The sequence below is a fragment of the Vulpes lagopus genome, chromosome 23 (genome assembly GCF_018345385.1).
Source record: "Vulpes lagopus strain Blue_001 chromosome 23, ASM1834538v1, whole genome shotgun sequence".
Lineage (NCBI taxonomy): Eukaryota > Metazoa > Chordata > Mammalia > Carnivora > Canidae > Vulpes > Vulpes lagopus.
Window position 1 is genome coordinate 15,015,888 of NC_054846.1, and position 22,648 is coordinate 15,038,535.

The following is a 22,648-nucleotide window of genomic DNA, read 5'->3' on the forward strand; positions in this document are numbered from 1 at the left end:
ACCCTTCTCCCTCTTTGCTCTGAGTGTTCTAGCATTGCACTGACTTCTTTGTTCTTCCTCGCACACATACCTAACATACTTCCAACTCAGAACCTTTGTACTTGCTATTTACTCCATCTGGAGTGTTCTTTCTCAGTTTTTTTAAAAAATATCTTCCTTTATGCAAGCCTCTATATAATGTCATCTTCTTAGAGAAATTTCCCTGACCACCCTATCTAAAATGGAATCCCCCACCTTGATACTCTGTCTGCTTCTTCTCTTTTATTTTTATCAGACTTTCCTATACATGACATCATAATAAACATTTATTTTGTATTTGATTATTGTGCCTCTACCCCACTGGAATTAAACTCATTGAAGGCAGGCTCAATGTTTTGAATGTCTTGCAGTATCCTCAGTGCCTAGAACACAGTGGGCACTTAATACTGTTGAGCACATGCTGAATGCTATATATGATGCATATTCACACTTCCCAGAAGGGATCTGTTGTGTTGTTCATATTGAGTATATCTGTCAGGTAAGATTTTAGGCCAACTGCCTCATCACCTCTGGGCAGCTGTTACATCGGGTGCTTATCCCTACCCTAGTACATCCAACTAATAGTGGTCAGGACAGTGAGGTCATGTGGTCGTCTTCTTTCAGTACCCCTTTCATTCCCCTTCAATGGTCTGGTCCCTCCAAAAGTTCTAAGTTTCACTTCTTGGTTCGTGAGAAAAATTTTGCCAGATCCCATGCTGCAGAACAGGTGCTTCTTAAGAGTCTGGAGAAATGATAGAAAGCAGTATTTTGGCTTTCTTGTGTCTTGTCCTGGCTCATACTTTTTTGTACTTTCTCTTCCTTTTTGTTTCTATTTTAATTTTGATTTTAGTCTGTCCTTTCCCCTTCTATTTTCCTTTTTTTTAAAAAAGATTTTATTATTTATTCATGAAAGAGAGAGAGAGAGGCAGAGACACAGGCAGAGGGAGAAGCAGGTTCCATGCAGGAAACCCGATGTGGGACTCGATCTGGGACTCCAGGATCACACCCTGAGCCAAAGGCAGGCGCCAAACCATGGAGCCACCCAGGGATCCCCCTCTATTTTCCTTCTTGCCTCTTTTTTCTCTCTCATTCTTTTTTCTCAGTTGCCATTTTGCTTTTCCCTCTATGTCGTTCCAGCAGTTGCCTAGCTTAAATTCTTGCCTCCAGAAACTTTCCAATTTACCTGTTTTACATGCTCTTTTCTCTCCTTTGTTATGACTGGAGAGAATGAGGCTGAAACACTCTTTCATTCTTTTATTCAACTTATATTTGAAAGTCTACTTTGTATAAGACATTGTTAATGGAGGTAGCCCAGAATCTGACACAAAATACCCAGGTTCTCAGTTGGGGAGACAAAGAAGTTGGTTGTTATTCATTCATTTGCTCAACAAGTATTATTGAAAGTAGGATACAGTGGTTGGCACAAAAACTCTTACATTTTGGTAAGACATACATTAACTAGACAATTACGCAAACGAATAATATAGCTGTGCTGAGTCCTACGAAGGAGGGCTCCATAAGGCCTACAAAAATATATATTGGGGAATTTGTTCTGGTCGGGAGAGTTGAGGACGGCTTCCTTGAGGAAGTAAAAAGTGAGTGGAGATTTGAGGCACAGTAAGAATTAACTAGGCAAAAGCAGTAGGGGAGAAGGAATAGCAAATGCAAAAGTCTGGCGCTGAGAAGGGATTTGGAACATTTGAAGAATTGAAAGCATGGAGAACAGGGTGCAGTGAGGCTGAAGAAGTAGATAGGGGTCAGAACCTGCAGGGCTTTGTAAGCCCTCATAAAGACTTTGGTCTTTATCGCATGAGCAGTGAGATGTCTTTGAAGTGCTGTAAGCAGGAAGAATGGAGGGAGAAAAGTATGAAAAAATCTTTTATTTTTAAAATACTGGTCTTTATGCTGTGGATAATAAATGGAGTTGAGCATAGGTGTAAGTGAGGGAAAGGACGTGGGCTTTAGTGGCAGTAGTGGCTGTAATGGCAAACCCAGAAGAGAGATGGGGTTAATGGTTGACAAAGGTTTTAAGTTTCCAAACCTACCTTCATTTCCTATTAAAGGTGTTTGTTTATCCAAAAAATTTTTTGAAAGTTGACTTACCATGAAAGACACAGATTCAATAAAACTTAAGTTCTTTCAAGTTGAGAAATGAAGGGTGATTTAAATAAAAAGGGATGTGAATGGAATTATACTAGATATCTAGGATAAAGGTAATGACCGAAATTGAATGTATAACTTAGCTCTGAGCTCCTGGAAGCCTAGGTAAAGTAGGAAATAGTAGGTCATGGGATGGATTAACAAAAAGAAGCACGCTAGTTAAGCATTATTTAGTCCTGTCCTTATTAAACATTTTAGTCCTGTCCTTATTAAACATTTCAGTACCCTATTATTGAGGTAGCATTAAACAATCTGGACAGGTCCAGGTTATTGAAACCCAAGACTACAGCTCTTGAGATCATGGCATTAATCCATTTTTCGGTCGTAGGTCACATTGGTATTTCAAAAAATAAAAGTTTCAGAAAAATACAGAGCTGAATTATATATATGCATTTTTTATTTGACTCTTTGCTATGAGGCAGTGTAGGAATATATAGACCAGGTAAGAAGCCCATAATGCAAACCATGGGCCCTATGAGTAAACTCTTAATATATTTCCTTGAGGACTTTCCCTTTGCCTTTACAGATATTTCTTTTCTTCCCTGCTTCTCCAGTAGCCATTTTATTGTGTTCATACATACTTATTCATAGAAGGTACCTTTCTTGCCTTGCAAGATTCATAGTTAGGGACAAAGAATGCTATGCACAGAAGCAGCAGCCTTATTTCTCAGCTATTCACATTTGAACCACTAAAACATACTTTCAGAATAAAGAACCTCAAAAACAAAATCATTTCTAATTAATAAAGTAATCCAGAGTTCCCAGTGACTCTTCTGTGCATTCTCTGCTCCTGGGGCTTAATCTCTATGTATTCCCACCCTAACCCTGAACTTGGCCAGTGGCTTTAGCTATACTATCTATTCTCCTGGTAAAATGTTAGGCCCAAAGGCACAGAAGGGTCCCAGGACAGCCAGAGAGAGCAGAACAGTAAGGTACAGGAATTCAGTTAAATCCAGATTTTTGGTACCCAAAACCTCAGCTCTTGAGATAGTGGTCTTAATCCATTTTTGATAGTAGATCACACTGGTGTAGACTCCAGGGAGACTTTCAGCACAGCCTGTTCCCCAGCTTACCAGTCCTATCTGGATCCATACACCATTAATACGACATGACAAAGGTCCTCCAGAATCACCCTGAGGAAAGATAAAGGTCATGAGTGTAGTGAAAAAGGACCTTGAAGAAGAAAGTGGTCATAAGAGGTGAAGAGGTCCTTAGGATGGGACAGTGAGCTAGACTTCTTATCGCATTAGGGGAAGACCATGGGAATTCTAGAATTACATAATTTGAAATTGGCAGAGACCTTAGCTAAATATATCAGTAGTTTCAAAATACTCATCTGTGATAAAAAAATTAATGTGATGATTTTTTTTCCCTTAAAGGTAAATTTACTTGAGTTGAACGAAGTGTCCTTATTTTTCTATTCTTAGGTTCTTATTGACTTTTTTAAATGTTAAAATAATCCTGTTATGTAAAATAATAGTGACAGTAATTGATATGTCTTTCAATCTTGCTGTCTCTTTTTCTAACAATTTTATTGAGATATAATTCATATACTATACAATTCACCCATCTACAGTGTACAATTCAGTGGTTTTTCGTATATTCATAATGTCGTTCAACCATCACCAAATTTTCATCACCTGTTGTAGAAGAAACCCTATACCCATTAACAGTCACCATCATTTCCTCTTAGCCCTAGGCCAACTGGTAATATGCTTTCTGCCTCAATGGATTTGTGTATTCTGGACATACTGTATATAAATGGAACCATATGACATATGATCTTTTGTGTCTGGCTTTCACTTAGCATACTCTTTTCAAGGATGTTCATCCTTGTAGCATATATCCATGCTCCATTTCTTTTTATGGCTGAATGTTATTCTATTACATAGATATACCACATTTTGCTTATCTAGTCATCAGTTGGTGGGCATTTGGATTATTTTTACTTTTTGGCTATTATGAATAATGCTGCTATGAATATTAATGCATAGTTTTTTCTGTGGACATGTTTTTATTTCTCTTGGGTGTATACCTAGAGTGGAATTCCTGGGTAATATGGTAACTCTCTATATACCCTTTGAAGAATTGGTAGATAATAATTCCAAAGCAACTGTACCATTTTTCATTTCCAGTAGGTATATGAAGGTTTCAATTTATCCACATCCTCATCAACCCTAGTTATTATCTCCCTTGATAATAGCCATCCTGGTGGGTGTGAAATCATGTTCCATTGTTGTTTGATTTGCAAATAATGAATATACAGATAGGACATCATGGCAGAGTTAGAGAAAAGTTTGTGTGTGTGTGTGAGAGAGAGAAGAGAGTGAAGGAAGAAGGGGGAGGGAGAGAATGAAAGGGAGAGAGAAGGAAAGGAAATAAAGCCAAGTGGTCATTCTAGGACTAAAAAATAAAATATGTGATAGAAAACTTTCATTTGGTGAACTTAACACTACAATGTAGATGGCAGGAGAGAGGCAAGGATCTTAAATATTGGTTAATCTATAAGTATCCAATTTGAAGAGCAGACAGGTAAAAATAAAACATTATTAGAGACTGTGTGAAAATATCAAAAAGTGTGACCTACATTTTCCGTTTCAACCCCAAGAGGAAGAGAGAGGAAGCAGAATATTTGAAGAAGTCATGAATGAAAAAATTCTCAAGTTTTGATTAAAGATGAACAGATTTTAAAAACAAAAAAATCAGTGAATCCTAAATAGGATAAATACGAAGAAAATCACACCTAGCACGTTGCATTCAAATTTTTAAGATTTTATTTATTCATGAGAGAGAGAGAGAGAGAGAGAGAAAGAGGCAGAGATACAGGCAGAGGGAGAAGCAGGCTCCATGTAGGGAGCCCGATGTGGGACTTGATCCCATGTCTTCAGGATCACGCCCTGGGCCGAAGGCAAGCACTAAACTGCTGAACCACCCAGGGATCCAAAATTTTTTCTTTTTAAAGATTTATTCATTTATTTTAGAGAGAGAGAGAGAGAGAAGGGGGGTGGGGTGGGGCAGAGGGAGAGGAAGAATCCCAAGCTGACTCCCCACCGAGCACAGAGCCTGTCCCATCACCCTGAGATCATGACCTGAGCTGAAACCAAGAGTCAAGAGCTCAACTTACTGAGCTACCAGTTGCCCCATCACATTCAAACTTCTGACAATGAAATATGAAAGTTGTTATATTGAAAATAGCTGGAGTAAAACAACATATAATCAGTGAAGGAAGACAAAATGATGAATGATTTTTCACTGGACAGTTATGATCAGCAGACAGTGGAATGACATCTTGTACTTATAGAGTGAAATGTTCTTACTTGAAAAAATAAAGTTGGAAATTCTGTGCTAACCTCTTAATATATTTATAAAAATATACAAGTCTGTGGAAAACCCAGTAACCAATGGTTAGCATTTCTCTAGATCAAAAGTTGAGGAGCTTTAAGTCATCAGCAATTCAGCATGATGCAAGAATTATTGTAAGAACTTTGGTCTCCTGATTCCTGATCTACTACTATTGTTTATATACAAGAAAACCCGAATCTAAATTAAAGATTTAGATTAAATTAAAAAACAAACCAAACAAACTCAAGGGCAAACCCTGACCTTGCAGCTGTCCTTCTTATTGGGTATATCACCAGCACATATCTCGTCGTCTTGGATGACTGACTCTAATTCTGGCAGTGCGGAACCAACTGGGTTGTAGAATTTTTCACAGGCCTGGTGGTTAAAGATGGGTATTTCTGCTTCCTGGAGGATGGAGGGGTAATCACTATCTGTAAAGACAGACAAGAATGAAAGGAAAAGCTTTCTGGAAAGTTGCAAGGACAGCATTCAGTCATGATTTGCAGAAATCTCTGGCAATCCAAAAGCAGAAAGCAGAATACAGTCACTTTCAAATCGTATTTGCTAATGCAAGTTTTTTTTTTGTTTATTTTGGTACAGTTAGTCTAATACAATGGATAATTCAGAATTTTTTCTATTTGTTTTAAGGTATTTCTAATGTGCCAGTGTGGGTATTCTAATGTTCTAAATAAATAGAAATTCTGATACAGTTTGATTCAGTAAAGATGTATTTGAAGTACTCTAAAACTTCTTCCTTTCCTATTTTTCTGCTTCCAGATCATTTCTTGTCTTGCCTTTATTCCTCCGGGGAAAGAGTTGATGCAACACTTTAAAAACAGATTTTTTCTTTCCTTTTTTTTAGATTTTTAAAAAATTTATTTATTCATGAGAGAGAGCGAAAGAGGCAGAGACAGGCAAAGGGAGAAGCAGGCTCCTCTCAGGGACCCCGATGTGGGACTTGATCCTGGGTCCCCAGGGTCACGTCCTGGGCTGAAGGCGGTGCTAAACCGCTGAGCCACCCGGGCTGCCCTAAAAAGAGATTTTCAAAAACACTAGATTCTTCCAGACTTTAGATCAGATTTGTTAACCTTTGCTTTCAGAGAAGTAATTATGTGTTCAAGTTGTGTCTGCTCTTGTTTAGACTCTAGGCAGGATATGAGTGAATAAAATAAACATAAGTGTGAAAAAAGACATTTAGATAGAATTGATAGGTTATAGCTTATAGATAGCTTATAGGTAATATCAATAGGTTGGGGTTTATTTAAAAATATTTGCCATAGTAATCGTATGTGTAGAATGCAAACGTTCTGGAGTGCTACAAAGAAGATGATGGATAATACCCCTTTGTCTACCCATTCTCACCTTCACTTTCCTTAACAGTTCCCCATCCAGTCACCCAGCAAGAGGCTGGAATTTTCAACTGCTTTGTGATACTGGGCAGGCAGATGGGCAGGATGAAGGAAGTAAAGGTGACTCTAGAGACCAGTTTCAGCAAGGCAATGTCTGCAGATGTGTGTTGAATTTGGGGATGGGTGATAATTTTGAACACACGATGATTCACACTTTGACTTGATTGGTCATTCTTAATCGATCCCAGCCGTACAGTATATAAAAAAGGAATCCAGCTCCTAAGGGGAATAGGAAGGGGAGAAAAAAAAGTGGAACATGTTTAGGTGCTACAGCTGGGTGAGAACAAGCTGCCTATGTGTAGCACTGAATCTCTAAGCAAGAAAGGATGGCAACAGACCTAGAATTAACCAAGCTACTTCCAACTGGGGCTAGGGTTGGTTTGTTACTATTTCTCCTTTCCTCTCTCCCTAACCACTCTTTCTTTTGTCTCTTGTCTTTGTAGTCTCCTCTTACATGCTTATGGCCAGAGTTTTGTTTCTCCCATTTGCTTGGGGATTCTGTTATATCCCCTTTTTTCTTGATTCCATGTTTTCTTGTTTTCCTTTATTTTAGTGAAGCCCATTCTCTTATGGCTTCCCTAGAAAATGTGCATGAGGAGTATTATTTTTGCTGCTTTGTATATTTGAAAGTGTCTTGCTTCTATCCCACACTTGATCAATAATTGCACGTGGGAATAATAGAATAATTTTCTCCCAGTATTTTGGAGTTCTTACTGTTTTCTTTGAGCTTACAGCATTGTTATTGAAAAGTCCTGCTGTTTTGATTTCTATATATATATTGGTTACCTGTGGTTGCATAAGAAGTTACCACAAAGCTTAGAGGCTTAAAAAAACAAACATTTATCTCACAGTTTCTGTGGGTCAGGTATCAGGCGTGACCTTAATTGGGTGCCTCTGATTCATCTCTCATGAAGCTACAATCAAGTTGGGCTGCAGTGACTTTAAGATTTGACTCCGGGAGGGTGTTTCCAAACCTTCCCTAGCTGTTGGCTGGAGACATTAGTTTCACATGGGCTTCTCTTTAGGACTACCCACCACATGGCACGTTGCTTGTCTGACAGCAGTAGCTCTGAGAGAGAGCTTAGATTGTGTTTCTGATCCAGAAAAGCTTAAGATCAAATTCCTGATGTTTAGCAAATCATTTGGCACAAAGTGAGAGAAGTTTCTAATATAGCGCCTATCTCTGTCATTTCTTTTTCTACCTCTGCGTCCTGTCCTAGTCCAAGGGGGTGTAGGATTTTTTTCTGCCTACCTGTCTTACCACTTTTCTTTTTAAAAAGATTTTATTTACTCATTTATTCTAGAGAGAGAGAGAGAGAGAGAGCATGGAGGGAGAGAAAGAGCAGAGGGAGAGAAAGAATTTCAAGCAGACTCTATTCTGAGCATGGAGGCCAAGGCAGGCCTCAGTCTCATGATCATGACCTGAGCAGTATAAATCAAGAGTCAGATGCTTAACTGATTTAGCCACCCCAGGCGCCCTGACCCTCCTTACCACTTTCATTTTTCTGTTGGTTCATTCCTGAAATCATTCAAGTATTTACTGAGAACCTATCTGTGTGCTAGCCACCAGCTAGGACTCACCCTTTTAAGCAGTGTGCTGCTGTCAGTATCCACCTGTCACTGATGAGAGACCCTCCACAGATCTGGGTCTGGCCAAAGTACAAGCTGACTTGCCAAGGCCAGCGCCCTGCAACAGCATCCTGGCCACCCACCACACGGCCTGAGTATACAGGTCGTCCACACACTAGAGAAAGAAGAGAGAGGGGCATGTATAACTACAATGTCCTGTTCCTCTGGTCTTCATCTTCTCATCATTCTCAAATTCCCATTCATTCCTAGGAACCGAGTCCTCTCCATCCTCCATCCTCCCTCCCATCCCAGTTCCAAACCCATCGGTCCAGGTGGAGACCACTAACCTGATTGCAGATGTTTGTTTCTGGGAGAAGAGCTTGGGCAAGACCCTAAGACAGACACCATATCATTACTATACAATAATGCATCTTATGTCTAGATTCACTGAATAGAGAGGCTTTCCACATATTTAAATTTCTCAGATTTGTATTACAGGCCAAATTTTTATAAATGTCTACCAGTTAGTGGGAATCTTGAAAATTACATACTTACCTGCCTTCTTTAGCAGCATACATGGAATGCAATTTAACTTTCACTTAAAGATTCAGTATTGTCATCAGGAATAGGAATATCAAGTATATTAGGTTGTAAACACAGTGATGCCTTCAGGTACTTTTGAGGTTTATGAGCTGTTTTCTTTTTTTTTTTTTTTTAATTTTTATTTATGATAGTCACAGAGAGAGAGAGAGAGAGGCGGAGACACAGGCAGAGGGGGAAGCAGGCTCCATGCACCGGGAGCCCGACGTGGGATTCGATCCCGGGTCTCCAGGATCGCGCCCTGGGCCAAAGGCAGGCGCCAAACCGCTGTGCCACCCAGGGATCCCTATGAGCTGTTTTCTTTATCTGAATTGGCATTTTGCAGTATTTGTATCTTTTTTGCTACTTGTTATCCTTTTGCTGCTCTCAGCCTACCCTGCTTTTAAATCATCGTGGGTCAGAAAAGTAAATGAACAAGTTTATACCTGAAATCACTCTACAGTATTTATACTTTCAGTTCCCTTAACTTGAAACACTCTTTTCCTATATCTTTGTAGCTAAGTCACTTACCTCCTTTTGGGCTTTGCTCAGATGACTCCTTAGTGAAACTTTCTTGACTACTTTTTTTTTTTTTTTCTTGACTACTTTATTTAAAATTACAATACATCTCCTGCCCCTTTCCTCTCATAACATTTAGGACTTTCTAACCTGCTTTAAAAATCTATATATTTAATACGTGCAGTGATTATAAGCCCCCCCGAGGGCAGGTTTTTTTTTTTTTTGGTTTACTGTTTCACATACAGTATCCCCATACAAGACTTCCCCAGGACACACTATTCATAAGTAGTGTCCCATAGGTGAAGTGTTACATTATTCTATATGATAACTTCTTCAGCCAAAAACCTCTGCCTCTTCCCTTCCCCTACCCTCCTACCACAGAGGCTCACCCAGTAGAAGAGACAGTAGGAGGGCACTGCCTGCAGGGCCCATGTCTTGGTCCTCAGAATCAGTACTTCTTGTTTCCTGAACTCAGGCTTCCAAGGAGAGGCCGGCTAGGGAGCAGCCAGAGAAGGGCGACAGGACCAGCTTCTTCTCCTGGATGGATTCCTCTGGTTCACCCCCTCCTCTCCTTTGGTTTTTCACCACAGGGCCAGGCACTGAAGGGGCCAGACTTCAGAAATGCAGTGGCAGGACCCAGGGGGAGGAGCTGGAGCCTGAGGCTCCCCCTACTGTTCAGGGAAAACAGGATGTCTGGGGTTCCTGCTTGGGGATTAGAGGATGGGAGGGGGGATTATGCAGTAGCTGTCTGCACAGGGCAGGTTAGAGGGGATTGGAAAGAACAGGGCCCTTTCTCTAGCAAGGAAGTAGAAGATGAACAGCATTCTTCAAAAGCAAGAAATGGAAAAGAGGAAATTAACCTAGTAACTGGCTAATTTTTCCTGATTTTTTTTGTTTTCATCTTTGTTAATAGTGTTAGCCATAGAGTATAGGGCAAGTCAGATTTTCTGGGAAATAGATAAAGAAATTTGTGTGCCAGAAGTTTATTGGAGAGTAGTCTCAGCATCAGTGCTTTGGTGGGGGGGGGTGGGGGTGGAAGCAGGATTGGGCAGAGGGAGAGTTGAACTGAATTCATTTGCATACGGGCCACAGCCAATCCCACAAGCTGCTCTGGAGCTGACGTGGCTCTTCAGAGATCTCCTAAATGGAGACAAGAAGGCTGGGCCTTTGGACTTCTGCATGATTAGGTGTAGGCTGCCTGCAAGGAATGGGCATTATCTTGGGTGAAGTGACTTTTGACAAATCTTGGGATCGGACTTAGCTGTGAACTAACAGCAGCCAACATTCCTGGTTGTAAGCAGAATGAATACTTCAGTCCTGAAAGGGAAGATCTTGGGTGCCACAGCACAGCATCTTCTACAGAATTCTCTGTGCCCTTTGTTTTTGGTACCAGTTGTTTGTAGGGTACTAGGTCTGTGGACATAGAATTCACTGAACTGTTAAAGCATGTTACTACTCTCTTACAGCTCAAACTACTGGGAGCTTTGAAAGAAACACACGAATAATTAAATAATAGAAGACCAGAAAATATAGCTATTATTAGGTTTATTCAGTTACCAACAAGACTAGCTTAAGCAAAGAGGGGATCACTTTCAAGATAAAGTTATGGACTTAAATGTGTATCCCCCAGATTTCATACATTAAAGTCCTAACCCCTTGTACTTCAGATTACGACCATTGGAGATAGTGTCTTTAAAGAAGTAATTAAGGTAAAATGAGGTCATTAGGGTGGGCCTTAATCCAATATGATTGACGTCCTTTTACAAAGGGGAAATTTGGACACAGATACGTACAAAGGGGGAATATGGCTATCTGCAAGCCAAGGAAGCTTGGAATGTCATTTAGGGGGATCCAACCATGCTGACACCTGATTTCAGACTTCTCACCTCTAGAACCGTGAGAAAGAAAATTTGTTTTTTAAGCCACCCAGTCTGTGGTACTTCCTTATGGCAGCCCTAGCAAACAAATGCAGATATCTGTGGAACGATAAGGAGAACAGAGTAACAAGGACATCTGGAGCTATCATTGGACAGATCTGGAAACCATAGCAGGAAAGGAGCTCTGGATTCACAATAACTCAAGAACTCATTGGGAGAGTTTAGGATCTTTACCTTGGTCCTCTGCCATTAGTATGGCTCAACCATAGTCCATGCCTCTTCTTTCTATCCACTATAAACTGCCCAAGGTTTTCCTTATTTTCAGTTCAAATTCCCAAGGATTTGAACAGATTAGCTTGTCTAACCAGGGCATAGTTCCATGGCTATGGATTTATTGTCTTTGGTGTAAGAGCCCTAATTATGCATGTAGGAAGGTGAGGATGCAGAAATGCCAGCTAAGCAGAAGAGACTGTTGTCATGGGGCACATGCCAGATTCACTATATCTCAGGGTATTCCGATTAATTTGTGGTGTTCACAGGAAACTTTACTATTTAGTCAGCTTATTTAAGTATAGCTTTTAAAAAGATCTCAGCTTGAGGTTTGCCTTCAAGTCATGATTGGAATAAAGGTAGTCATTTTGCAAAGACACCAAAGCTCTGGACAGGTCTTTTTGTTGATATATCAAAGGAACAACAATTTAACCAGATACTCTTTTTCCTTTGAGAGTCTTGTGGTTGTCCTAGATTTTTGGACTTTTATATCCCTGGATAAATCTGAAGTCGCTGGCTAACTCTTTAAAATTAATTGGATTGCTTATAGATCTCTTCTTTTTCCTTTTGTTTCACTGTTTCATAAAAAATATGTATTTTGGTTCTAATGTAGTTAGAAGTAAGCTAACAAAGACACCAGCTCCTTCCTCTGAAAATTAGAAGTAAAAGGGAAGTATTAAAAGGGAAGTATTGCTTTTCCTGTCCAAGAGTTAAAGGTTGGGGTTTGGTGGTGGTGGGGAGCTTAGTTGATGAGAGGGAAGAATTCCAGTTAATAAATGTGCTTGGACTGATGGATTTTGAAAAACACCACTCGCAGCCCCTCATGAGATAATTGATGGGATGGTTCAGGGGATGGTTACCAGTAGTCAAAGTTTTAGATGAGAGGTTGCTAGAGTGCTCAGGTTGTTACCATCCAAACCCTCTGATCAATCTTAGCATCATGAAAAGTAGAAAAAGGCAGACATGTGTCTCTTGATGTGACAAAGTACGTAGCAATATCCAGTGAAGTATTTGTATCAAAAAAGTGAAACCTGAGTCTCTAAAGCTACTTCCACTTACATACAGAGGATAAATAATAATTTTGATTATAATACAACTTAATAGTCAAGTACAGGATGTGGGACATTTTATAAAACAACTGATGTGGTTTCTGTAATAAACTAATGGTATGAGAGTAAAAAGGAATGGAGTTCTTCTAGGTGAAAAGAAACTTAAGAGGCGTAAGTATGTGTGGCCCTTGTTTGGTTTGTAACCAACTCTAAAACCACATTTTGATTCAGACATTTGATAATGAACTGGGTATTAGATGGTATCAAGGAGTTACTACTAGTCTTGATAGGTGTGATAATGGCATTGAGTTATTTAAGAAAATTTCCTCTTTTTCATTTTTTCTCTGTGTTGCTGTTATTTTTTTAAAAAAATTCAGATATAATTGAAATGCACTCTTAGTTTCAGGTGTACAACAAACTAATGTGACATTTTTATACATTGCAGAACAGTCACTACAGTTAGTCTGGTTACTATCTGTCAACTTACAAAGTTAACACAATTATTATTGACTGCGTTCCTTGCTCTATGTGTTATATCCCTGTCATTTATTTTTGTGTCTGGAAGTTTGTACTTCTTAATCTTTTTCACTCATTTTGCTCCCTCCTCACCCAAACCCTCCTTCTGATTGCTACCAATCAGTTTTTTGTATCTTTGAGTATAGGTTTAGTTTTGTTTAACTTGTATGTTTATATTTTATTTTTTAAATTTATTTATTTTTTTAAAATTTTATTTATTTATGATAGTCACAGAGAGAGAGAGAGAGAGAGAGAGAGAGAGAGAGAAAGAGAGGCAGAGACACAGGCAGAGGGAGAAGCAGGCTCCATGCACCGGGAGCCCGACGTGGGATTTGATCCAGGGTCTCCCGGATCGCGCCCTGGGCCAAAGGCAGGCGCCAAACCGCTGCACCACCCAGGGATCCCTAATTTATTTTTTTAAAAAAGATTTTATTTACTTGAGAGCGAGCATGAGCAGGGGAAGGGGCAGAGGCAGAGGGAAAAGCAGACTCCCCACTGATCAGGGAGCCCGACATGGGGCTCGATGTCAGGACTCCAGAATCATGACCTGAGCCAAAGGCAGACATTTAACTGACTGAGCCACCCAGGTGCCCCTGTGAAATTATGTGGTATTTGTCTTTGAGTTATCAGGATAATACCTTCAGGGTTTATCCATTTTGTCATAAATGGCAGGATTTCATTCCTTTTATGGCTGCATAGATAGGTAGATACGTAGGTAGGTAGGTAAATACAAAAGTACATACCACATCTGCTTTATCTGTTTATCCATTGCTGAACACTTAGGCTGTTTCCATATCTTGGCTGCTGTAAATAATGTTGATGTGAACATAGGGGTGTCTATGTCTTTTCAAATTAATGTTTTTGTTTTCTTCAAGCTACTCAGTAGCAGAATTGCTGAATCATATGGTAGCTGTATTTTTAATTTTTTGAGGGACCTCCATGCTGTCTTCCATAGTAACTACACCGGTTTACATTCCCACCAACGGTACCCAAGAGTTCCCTTTTCACGTCTGCACCAACAATTGTTGTATTTTCTCTTTTTAATACTAGTTATTCTAGATAGCTCATTGTGGTTGTGATTTGCATTTCCATGATCATGAGTGATGTTGAGCATCTCTTCATGTGCCTGTTGGCTGGCTGTATGTCTTTGGAAAAATGTTCAGGTCTTCTGCCAATTTTTTTTTTTAATTTTTATTTATTTATGATAGTCACAGAGAGAGAGAGAGAGAGGCAGAGACACAGGCGGAGGAAGAAGCAGGCTCCATGCACCGGGAGCCCGATGTGGGATTCGATCCCGGGTCTCCAGGATCGCGCCCTGGGCCAAAGGCAGGCGCCAAACCGCTGCGCCACCCAGGGATCCCATCTTCTGCCAATTTTTAAATTGGATTGTTTGGGGTTTTGTTGTTGTTACTGCCGAGTTGCCTCTGTTCTTTATATATTTTGAATATTGACCCTTTATCAGATACATGATTTGTAAATATCTCCTCCTATTCAGTAGGTTGCTTTTTTGTTTTGCTGATGGTTTTCCCTTACTATGGAGAAGCATTTTACTTTGATGTAGTCTTACTTGTTTTTGTTTCCCTTGCCTTTGAAGTTAGATCCAAAAAAAAAATATTGCTAAAACTGTTGTCAAGGAGCCTACTGTCTATGTTTTCTTCTAAGAGTTTTATGATTTCAGGTCTTACTTGAAGTCTCTGATCCATTTCGAGTTAATTTTTTTGCATATGGTATAAGATAATGGTTCACTTTTATTCTGTTGCATGTAGTTGTCCAGTTTGCCTAGTGCTGTGTATTGAAGAGACTGTTCCTTCCTCTTTATACATTTGTGCCTCCTTTGTAAATGACCATATATACATGGGTTTATTTCTGGGCTTTCTATTCTGTTCGATTGATCTGTGTCTTTTTATACCAATAGCATTAATTTTGATTACCTTAGCTTTATAGAATAGTTTAAAATCAGAGAGTGTGATACCTCTGGCTTTGGTCTTCTTTCTCGAGATTGTTTTGGTTATTTGGGGATCTTTTGTGGTTACATACCCATTTTAGAATTATTCTATTTTTGCAAGAGATGCTTGATTTCTATTTAGGATAGTTTGTTATTAGTGTATAAGAACACAACAAATTTTTGTATGTTAATTTTCTATCCTCCAATTTTACTATATTTATTTTAGCAGGTTTTTGGTTGAGTTTTTAGGGCTTCCTATATATAGTATCACAATCACATCATCTGCAAATAGTGGCAGTTTTACTTCTTTACTAATTTGGATGCCTTTTCTTTCATTTTTAAAAATTTTTTGGTCTGATTGCTATTGGACTTCAATACTATGTTGAATGAAAGTGATGAGAGTGGACAATTTTTCCCTTTAGGTCTATTAATAATTTGCTTTATGTATTTTGGTGCTCCTGTATTGATTATGTATATATTTTTAAATGTTATATTTTCTAACTGGATATCATTATGAAGTGCTCTTTTTTGTCTTGTTACAGTCTTTGTTTTAAAGTTTATTTGGGGGCAGCCCAGGTGGCTCAGCGGTTTAGTACCGCCTTCAGCCTAGGGTGTGATCCTGCATCGAGTCCCACGTCAGGCACCCTGCATGGAGTCTGCTTCTCCCTCTGCCTGTGTCTCTGCCTCTCTCTCTCTCTCTCTCTCTCTCTCTGTCTCTCATGAATAAATAAATTTTTAAAATCTTAAAAAAAAAAAAGCATTCAGCTCATCTCTGTCTTTTGATTGGAGATTTTAGCCCATTTACATTTTTTTTTAAAGATTTTAATTCACGAGAGACACAGAGAGAGAGATAGTGAGATGCAGAGACACAGGCAGAGGGAGAAGGAACCCCATACAAGGAGCCCAACATAGGACTCGATCCTGGGACTCCAGGATCATGCCCTGGGCCAAAGGCAGATACCAAACTGCTGAGCCACCCAGGGATTCCCAGCCCATTTACATTTAAAGTAATTATTGATATATACGTATTTATTGCCATTTTGTTAACTGTTTCTGGTTGTTTTTGTAGTTTCTATTTCTTCTCTTTCTGTGGTTTGATGATTTTCCTTAGTGTTATATTTAGATTCTTTTCTCGTTTTCGTTTGTGTGTTTACTCTTAAGTTTTTGCTTTGTGGTTACCTTGAGGGTCACATATGTAGTCCTGTATGTGTAACAGTATATTTTTTAATTGATAGCAATTTATATTTTAACACATTCCAAAACTATATTTTTACTCCCCATCTGCCCTATATTTTATGTTTTTGATGTCACTTTTACATCTTTTTATTTTATGTATTCCTTAATCAATTATTGTAGTTAATTTTACTACTTTTGCCTTTCAATCTTATTAGTAGCTTTGTAAGTGATCAGTCTACTACCTTTACTATATATTTGCCTTTCCAGTAAGATTTTTACTTTTGTATGTTTTTTTTTGTTACTAATTAATGCCATGTCTGATCAGCTTAAACCTTTTAATATTTCTTGTAAGACAGGTTTAGTAGTTATGGCTTCTTTAGCTTTTGCTTATCTGGAAGATTCTTTATCTCCTTCAAATCTGAGTATAATCTACCTTGCCAGGAAGTTTTTTCCTTTCAGCACTTTGAATATGTCATGCCACTCCCTTCTGACTTGCAAAATTTCTTGACTTGCAAGATTTCTGCTGAGAAATCTACTGATAGGTTTACGGAGTTTCTCTATGTTTTGTTTTCCTTTCCTACTTTTAATAGTCTCTCTTTAGCTTTTCACAGTTTAATTATAATGTGTCTTGGTTTGGTTCTCTTTGGGTCCATTTTATTTGTAACTCTGGGCTTCCTGGATCTTCATGTCTCTTTCTTTTTCTAAGGAAGTTTTTAGCCATTATTTTCTTCAGATAAGTTTTCTGTCCCTTTCTCTCTCTGTTTTCCCGTTAGGACCCCTAATGTGGATGTTATTCTGCTTGATGTTGTCCTAGAAGTCCCTTAAGTTCTCTTTATTACTCTTTTTTCTTTTGTCACTCTGGGTGAGTTCCATTGTTTCATCTTCCAGCTTGTTGATCTGTTCGTCCAGTCTGCTATTGACCCCTGTTAGTATATTCTTCAGTTCAGTTATTGTATTTGGCTCTGTGACTTCTGTTTGGTACTTTTTTTAAAGGTTTTATTTATTTATTTTAGAGAAAGACACTGCAAGTGGGAGGTGGGGAAAAGGAAGAGGGAGAGAGAGAATCCCAAGCCGACTCTGCATTTAGTGCAGAGCCTGATGTGGGGCTTGATCCCAGGACCCTGAGTCAGACACCCAACCAACAGAGCCACTCAGGCACCCCTGTTTGATACTTAATGTTTTCTGTTTTTTTTTTTTTTTTTGTTTGTTTGTTTGTTTTAAAGTTCTCACTGTGGGGCAGCCTGGGTGGCTTAGCGGTTTAGCGCCGCCTTTAGCCCAGGGCGTGATCCTGGAGACCCAGGATCGAGTCCCACGTCCGGCTCCCTGCATGGAACCTGCTTCTCCCTCTGCCTGTGTCTCTGCTTCTCTCTCTGTGTGTGTCTCATTAATAAGTAAACAAAATCTTTTTTAAAAAAATAAATAAATAAATAAAGTTCTCACTGTGTTCATCTATTCTTCCCTTGAGTTAGGCAGGCATCTTTATGACCATTATGTTAAATTCTCTTACCAGGTAGATTACTTATCTCCATATCAATAAGATCTTTTCTGAAGTGTTGTCTTGTTGTCTCATTTGGAACATATTTCTCTGTTTCCTCACTTTATTTGACTATCTGTGTTTGTTTCTGTATAGTGGGCAAAACAGCTATCTCAGTCTTGAAGGAATGGCCTTATGTAGGTATGATCCTTCTCATTCAATCTTGCTTTAGTTATTGGCTGTCTCTTGAACCTTTGTTATTATCTAAGCTGCCTGAATTATTTTTTATATTCTCCTATTGTTGAGAGTGTGTCAAGACCTATCAGTGATCCAAGGGGAAGAATATCATTTAGCATCTAGTTTTATGCTGATTGGAATCCAGACTCTCAGGCAGCAGCTTAACGTACACAAATATATATGGTCCTATGGGACCACAGATGTAATCCCTGCTGGTCTTTAGACCAGATTTGGAGGGGTCCCATGGGTGACAGTTGCAAAAAAGGGGCTCCAGATGAGTGTATAAGCTCCTTTCTGGGAAATCTCATTGACTGTAGTGAAGCCAACAGGGTGCACAAGGATGGTGTCTCCCTGCTTACATTCCCTAGGACCACTGCTTAACCTCTATATGTGAGGGAAAACTGAAGCCTATCCTTCAGGCTGAAGCTCCAGGCTAAGTGAATAGGTTTTATTCACATGAAGACTGGGGTTGTGTTTTAGTCTGCTGTGCCCTGGGGTTCACAGCATGCCAAAACTGCCTTTCCAGTTGTTACAGTTACATGGAGCTTTGGAACACCAGTCCTCTTTGGTCACCAAGGCCAACAGGACTATGTATGAGCCCTCTGAAAGGGGAATCTCAGTTTCCTGTAACATTTTGGGAATCCTAGACAGCAGCCTCATTGGTTTTGGAGGCTTCTGTTTCCTGTGTGGATACCAGGGGCTATGTTGCCCAGTGTGGGGCACCAGGGGCACCAACCTTTTCCTCCCCCTGGGAGAAGTAACTATTGGTGAGATCCATCCCTATTGTCTGTCACGATGCCAGGGGTGGGTTTTGTTTTGTTTTGTTTTGTTTGTTTTGAGACCGTGTCTCTGCATCTCTACATATCTTTATGTGCTCCTTTTTAGCCAGTGTTGTAAAGAGCAGTTTATCTAGTTTTCAGATCTTTTTTAGAGGGAAATGATTTGTATCTTGTAGCTATAAATCTGTGGTGTCCATGGGAGGAGATGATTTTAGAATTGTTCAACACTGACATCTTGTACCCTCTCCAGAAAAATGCTCATTTTTAAACAGTTGGAACTTAGGAGCCCTTCTTAAATCTAAGCTAATTTTTAAAAACCATATTGGAGAAATCTTCTTTGGTTTTCAACCCACAGTACTATTCTGTTGTTTTCATGGGGATGGGTATATGATCTTAAGTAAGTCACTTTTCTCCTAAGGCCTGTGTTTTATTTACTGTTCTGTGAAGGCATTGGACTCAGTTGATCTCAAATCCTTTTTTTTTTTTTTTTAAGATTTTTATTTATTCATTCATGAAAGACACAGAGAAAGAGAGAAAGGCAGAGAGAGACAAAGGCAGAGGGAGAAGCAGGCTCCATGCAGGGAGCCCGACGTGAGACTCGAATCCCGGGACTCCAGGATCATACCTTGGGCCGAAGGCAGGCGCTAAACCACTGAGCAACCCAGGGATCCCCTGATCTCAAATTCTTTACAGATGTAACATTGAATTATGCATTGCCTATTTATCTATTTCTCTTCATTTATTTACCTTTGTCTATGCCCCAGTTATCCCTCTATAAATATTTTCTTATTTTTGGTGTAGCAATCAAGAAACATGTTGGTTTGCTTTTTTACTGCTCCCTTTCTTCTCCGAAGATAAGGAAGTGCCAAGGAATTGGAAGCAAGAGAGTAGGTGATAGTGGCACTCCAGAGACTTTCCTGAAGACAGTTCTTTTAGCTTCCTGCCTTTCTTATCATGCTGTCTTTAGGTCTTAGATTCTAATACCCCATTAAAATTATCTGTAAATACCTCTGTTCTACACAATGACTGTTAGTTTGGAAAATGACAATGTGGTAGTAGTGGTAGGAACTTTATTACTTGTCCTGTGGCTGTGGCCAACTTAGAACTTTTCCATCTTTGCAAAATGAGAGTAGTAATACCCTACAAGATTTTTGTAAAAATGAAATGAGATAAAGTGAAAGTACTTAGCTTGGATTTGGCTTATTTAAGGATGCAATAATAAATGGTAGCTGGTGTTTTTGTTATTGTTATTGAACTAATATCTCTATTTTAAGTATTAACTTAATTCTGGACAAATAGGTCATCTTGGTGACGGCTTAGATTAATGTCGATGGTGCCTATAGATAAGAATTTCTCAGCATTGGCTCTGTTGGTGTTTTGGGCCATCTGATTATTTATTGTGAGGTGCTATCCTGTGTATTACAGGATGTTAAGCAGCATCTCTGGCCTTTATTTTACTGGATGTCAGGAGAACTACCCATCTCCAGTTGGGACAAACAAGATTGTCTCCAGACATTACCAAATGTCCCCTGGGGAGCAGAATGACCCTCAGTTGAGAACCACTGCTGTAGAGCAAGAATGCCCCTTCAGGGATGCAGTCTTCACTTAAGCACCCTAAGAATAAAATAGGGACAGCAGTAGATTTGCAAGTTTTGTAGCTTTTTGTCTGTATTTCCAGCAAGGGCAGATGGATTCCATTGTTTCTTTTCTAATTCAACCCATTTATTATGTTGGAAAATGAATCAATCCCCTTATAAAACAATCTTTTAAAGAATAATTGAAAAAAAAAAAGAATAATTGATTACTCTGGCACTCTGCCTTTTCTGTCACCTTGCAACAATAGACCAAGGCCTATGGTCTTAGTTCTTGGACTTCACAAGACATTTTTAGTCCCACTTTAGTTCCACTAACCAGTATGTCCTAGAACTAATCCATGTACTTGGCATCCATTATGTCAGGGCCAAGCCCGGAACAGCCTTTTAGAGATACCTTTTCCTCTTCCCAGCTCTTTGCCTTATTGGCTAGTAATCTGTAGTTTCCTGCACTCACCTTCTCCACAGGGACAGATCCTGCTCTGAGCTCCATCCCACTTGTGCAGGACCCTATTGCTTGCTGATCAGCCAGTCCTTCTTTGCAAGAGCTGGTCTTGTTCTTTTGATAACTAAGAGAAAAAATATTCCCTTTTTCTATTTGTTTACTTGCACTCATACTAAAGGAATTCTTCCCGTGGTTTTGACAACTGGTTTTCTATAGTCTAAACCTCTCATTTTGTTTCTCAGAAAATAAAATTTGATCCTTTCTGTTTGTAAGTCACTCTGTTAGATGCTGCTAGAAGGTCAAGAAGATGAACAGGATAGCTGTTTCTGTTCTCAAGGCTGTTCTGATCTATTCAGAAGAAGTAAAGCTGTGTATACCCAAATAATTACAAATGGAACTAGGAGTTTAAAAAGTACCAATAACTAGAACCAAAGAGCAGTGTTACTTTGGCATAGTATAAAGATGAACCTTTAGTGTTGAGCCTTCTAACAGTGAGTAGAGGTAATCTGGTATGGTGGAAAGAGCCAGATCTTTTGATTCAGGTAAATCTTTTTAATCAAATATTAGCTGTGTGATCTTTGGCAAGTTACTTAACCTCTCTCAGCCTCAGTTGTGGGTTTTTTTGTGTGTGTATTTTTATTTGTGAAAACAGGATAAATAATCCCTTCTTAAATTGTTAGGACTAAGTAAGATAATATTTAAAGTGATCAGAGGGTACCTGGGTGACATAGACAATTTAATGTCTGACTCTTGGCTTCAGTTTAGGTTGCAATCTTGGAGTCATGAGATAGCAAGCCCCGAGTCAGGCTCATGCTCAGCACAGAGTCTGCTTGGGACTCCCTCTTCCTCTCCCTCTGCCCCCTCCCACCTCCCCACCTCCCCCATCACACTTGCTCTGTCTCTCTAAAATGAATAAATCTTCAAAAAATATAAAATGATCAGCATATTAGCCAATACAGAGGAGGCAGAAAGTAAATATATAAATTCCTGCTACAGAGATGAGATAAAGATGTCATGTCACCCAGAGAGTCCACTAAGGCAGATCTTTCCCAGGCAATTTAGGAGATTTCCTAAATTTCCCTCTCAATTTAGGCTCTGGGCCTTTAGCTTTTTAGCTTCATAAATTTAAGGTTTCTCAAAGCACTGATACTACGTCAAATTCAAGAGACTGACTCACTAAATTTTAAGAGACGTGTGTATGAGCCAACATGCTTATTTGCATTGAGGACTATTCACTTCCATTATTTGGAATTTTCATTTTTCCCAATCAGGGCATATCTTCTTGATTTTGAGTAAGGACAGATTAGTAAATGGGTGATGGTTTGAAGACACTTAAGATCTGAGTAAATGGAAGTGGTTAATCTCTGTGAGCATTTCACTTATTAGAGAGAAATATCCCTTCTTTACAAAAACTGGGTGAAAGAGCACTTCTCCATAACAAAACTTATTTTTCTAAATAAATGTGACATTTATATTCATCAGATTCAGAGTCTCTTTCCCTTTGACAGCTTAGGGCCTGATGAACATGTGTAGTTATTTGGCCTTTGCTTCCTTGGATTCCATGCTGACCTTACCCCTTTCGAGTACAGATTCCCTTCAGTCAGTGGCTAATGCTTTTGATTAGATTTAAACTTCTCATTTATGATTTCATGCCTCTTATGTTGCTTTGAGATTATACATAGATCTCCAAGT

At 39.2% G+C, this 22,648-nt stretch overlaps 2 protein-coding genes across 5 annotated transcripts in view; one reads left to right on the top strand and one right to left on the bottom strand.

Moving 5' to 3' along the window:
- Positions 1-22,648, top strand: part of SH3D19 (SH3 domain containing 19) — a 170,102-nt gene that overhangs the window by 27,065 nt on the left and 120,389 nt on the right. The window lies entirely within an intron of this gene.
- Positions 1,113-13,464, bottom strand: LOC121481316 (serine protease 48-like). The gene is given in 7 exon segments (XM_041738615.1): positions 1,113-3,045; positions 3,048-3,311; positions 5,782-5,951; positions 6,883-7,148; positions 8,511-8,673; positions 8,846-8,890; positions 9,986-13,464. Coding segments are annotated over 7 exon segments (999 nt in total). The 5' UTR covers positions 10,029-13,464; the 3' UTR covers positions 1,113-2,997.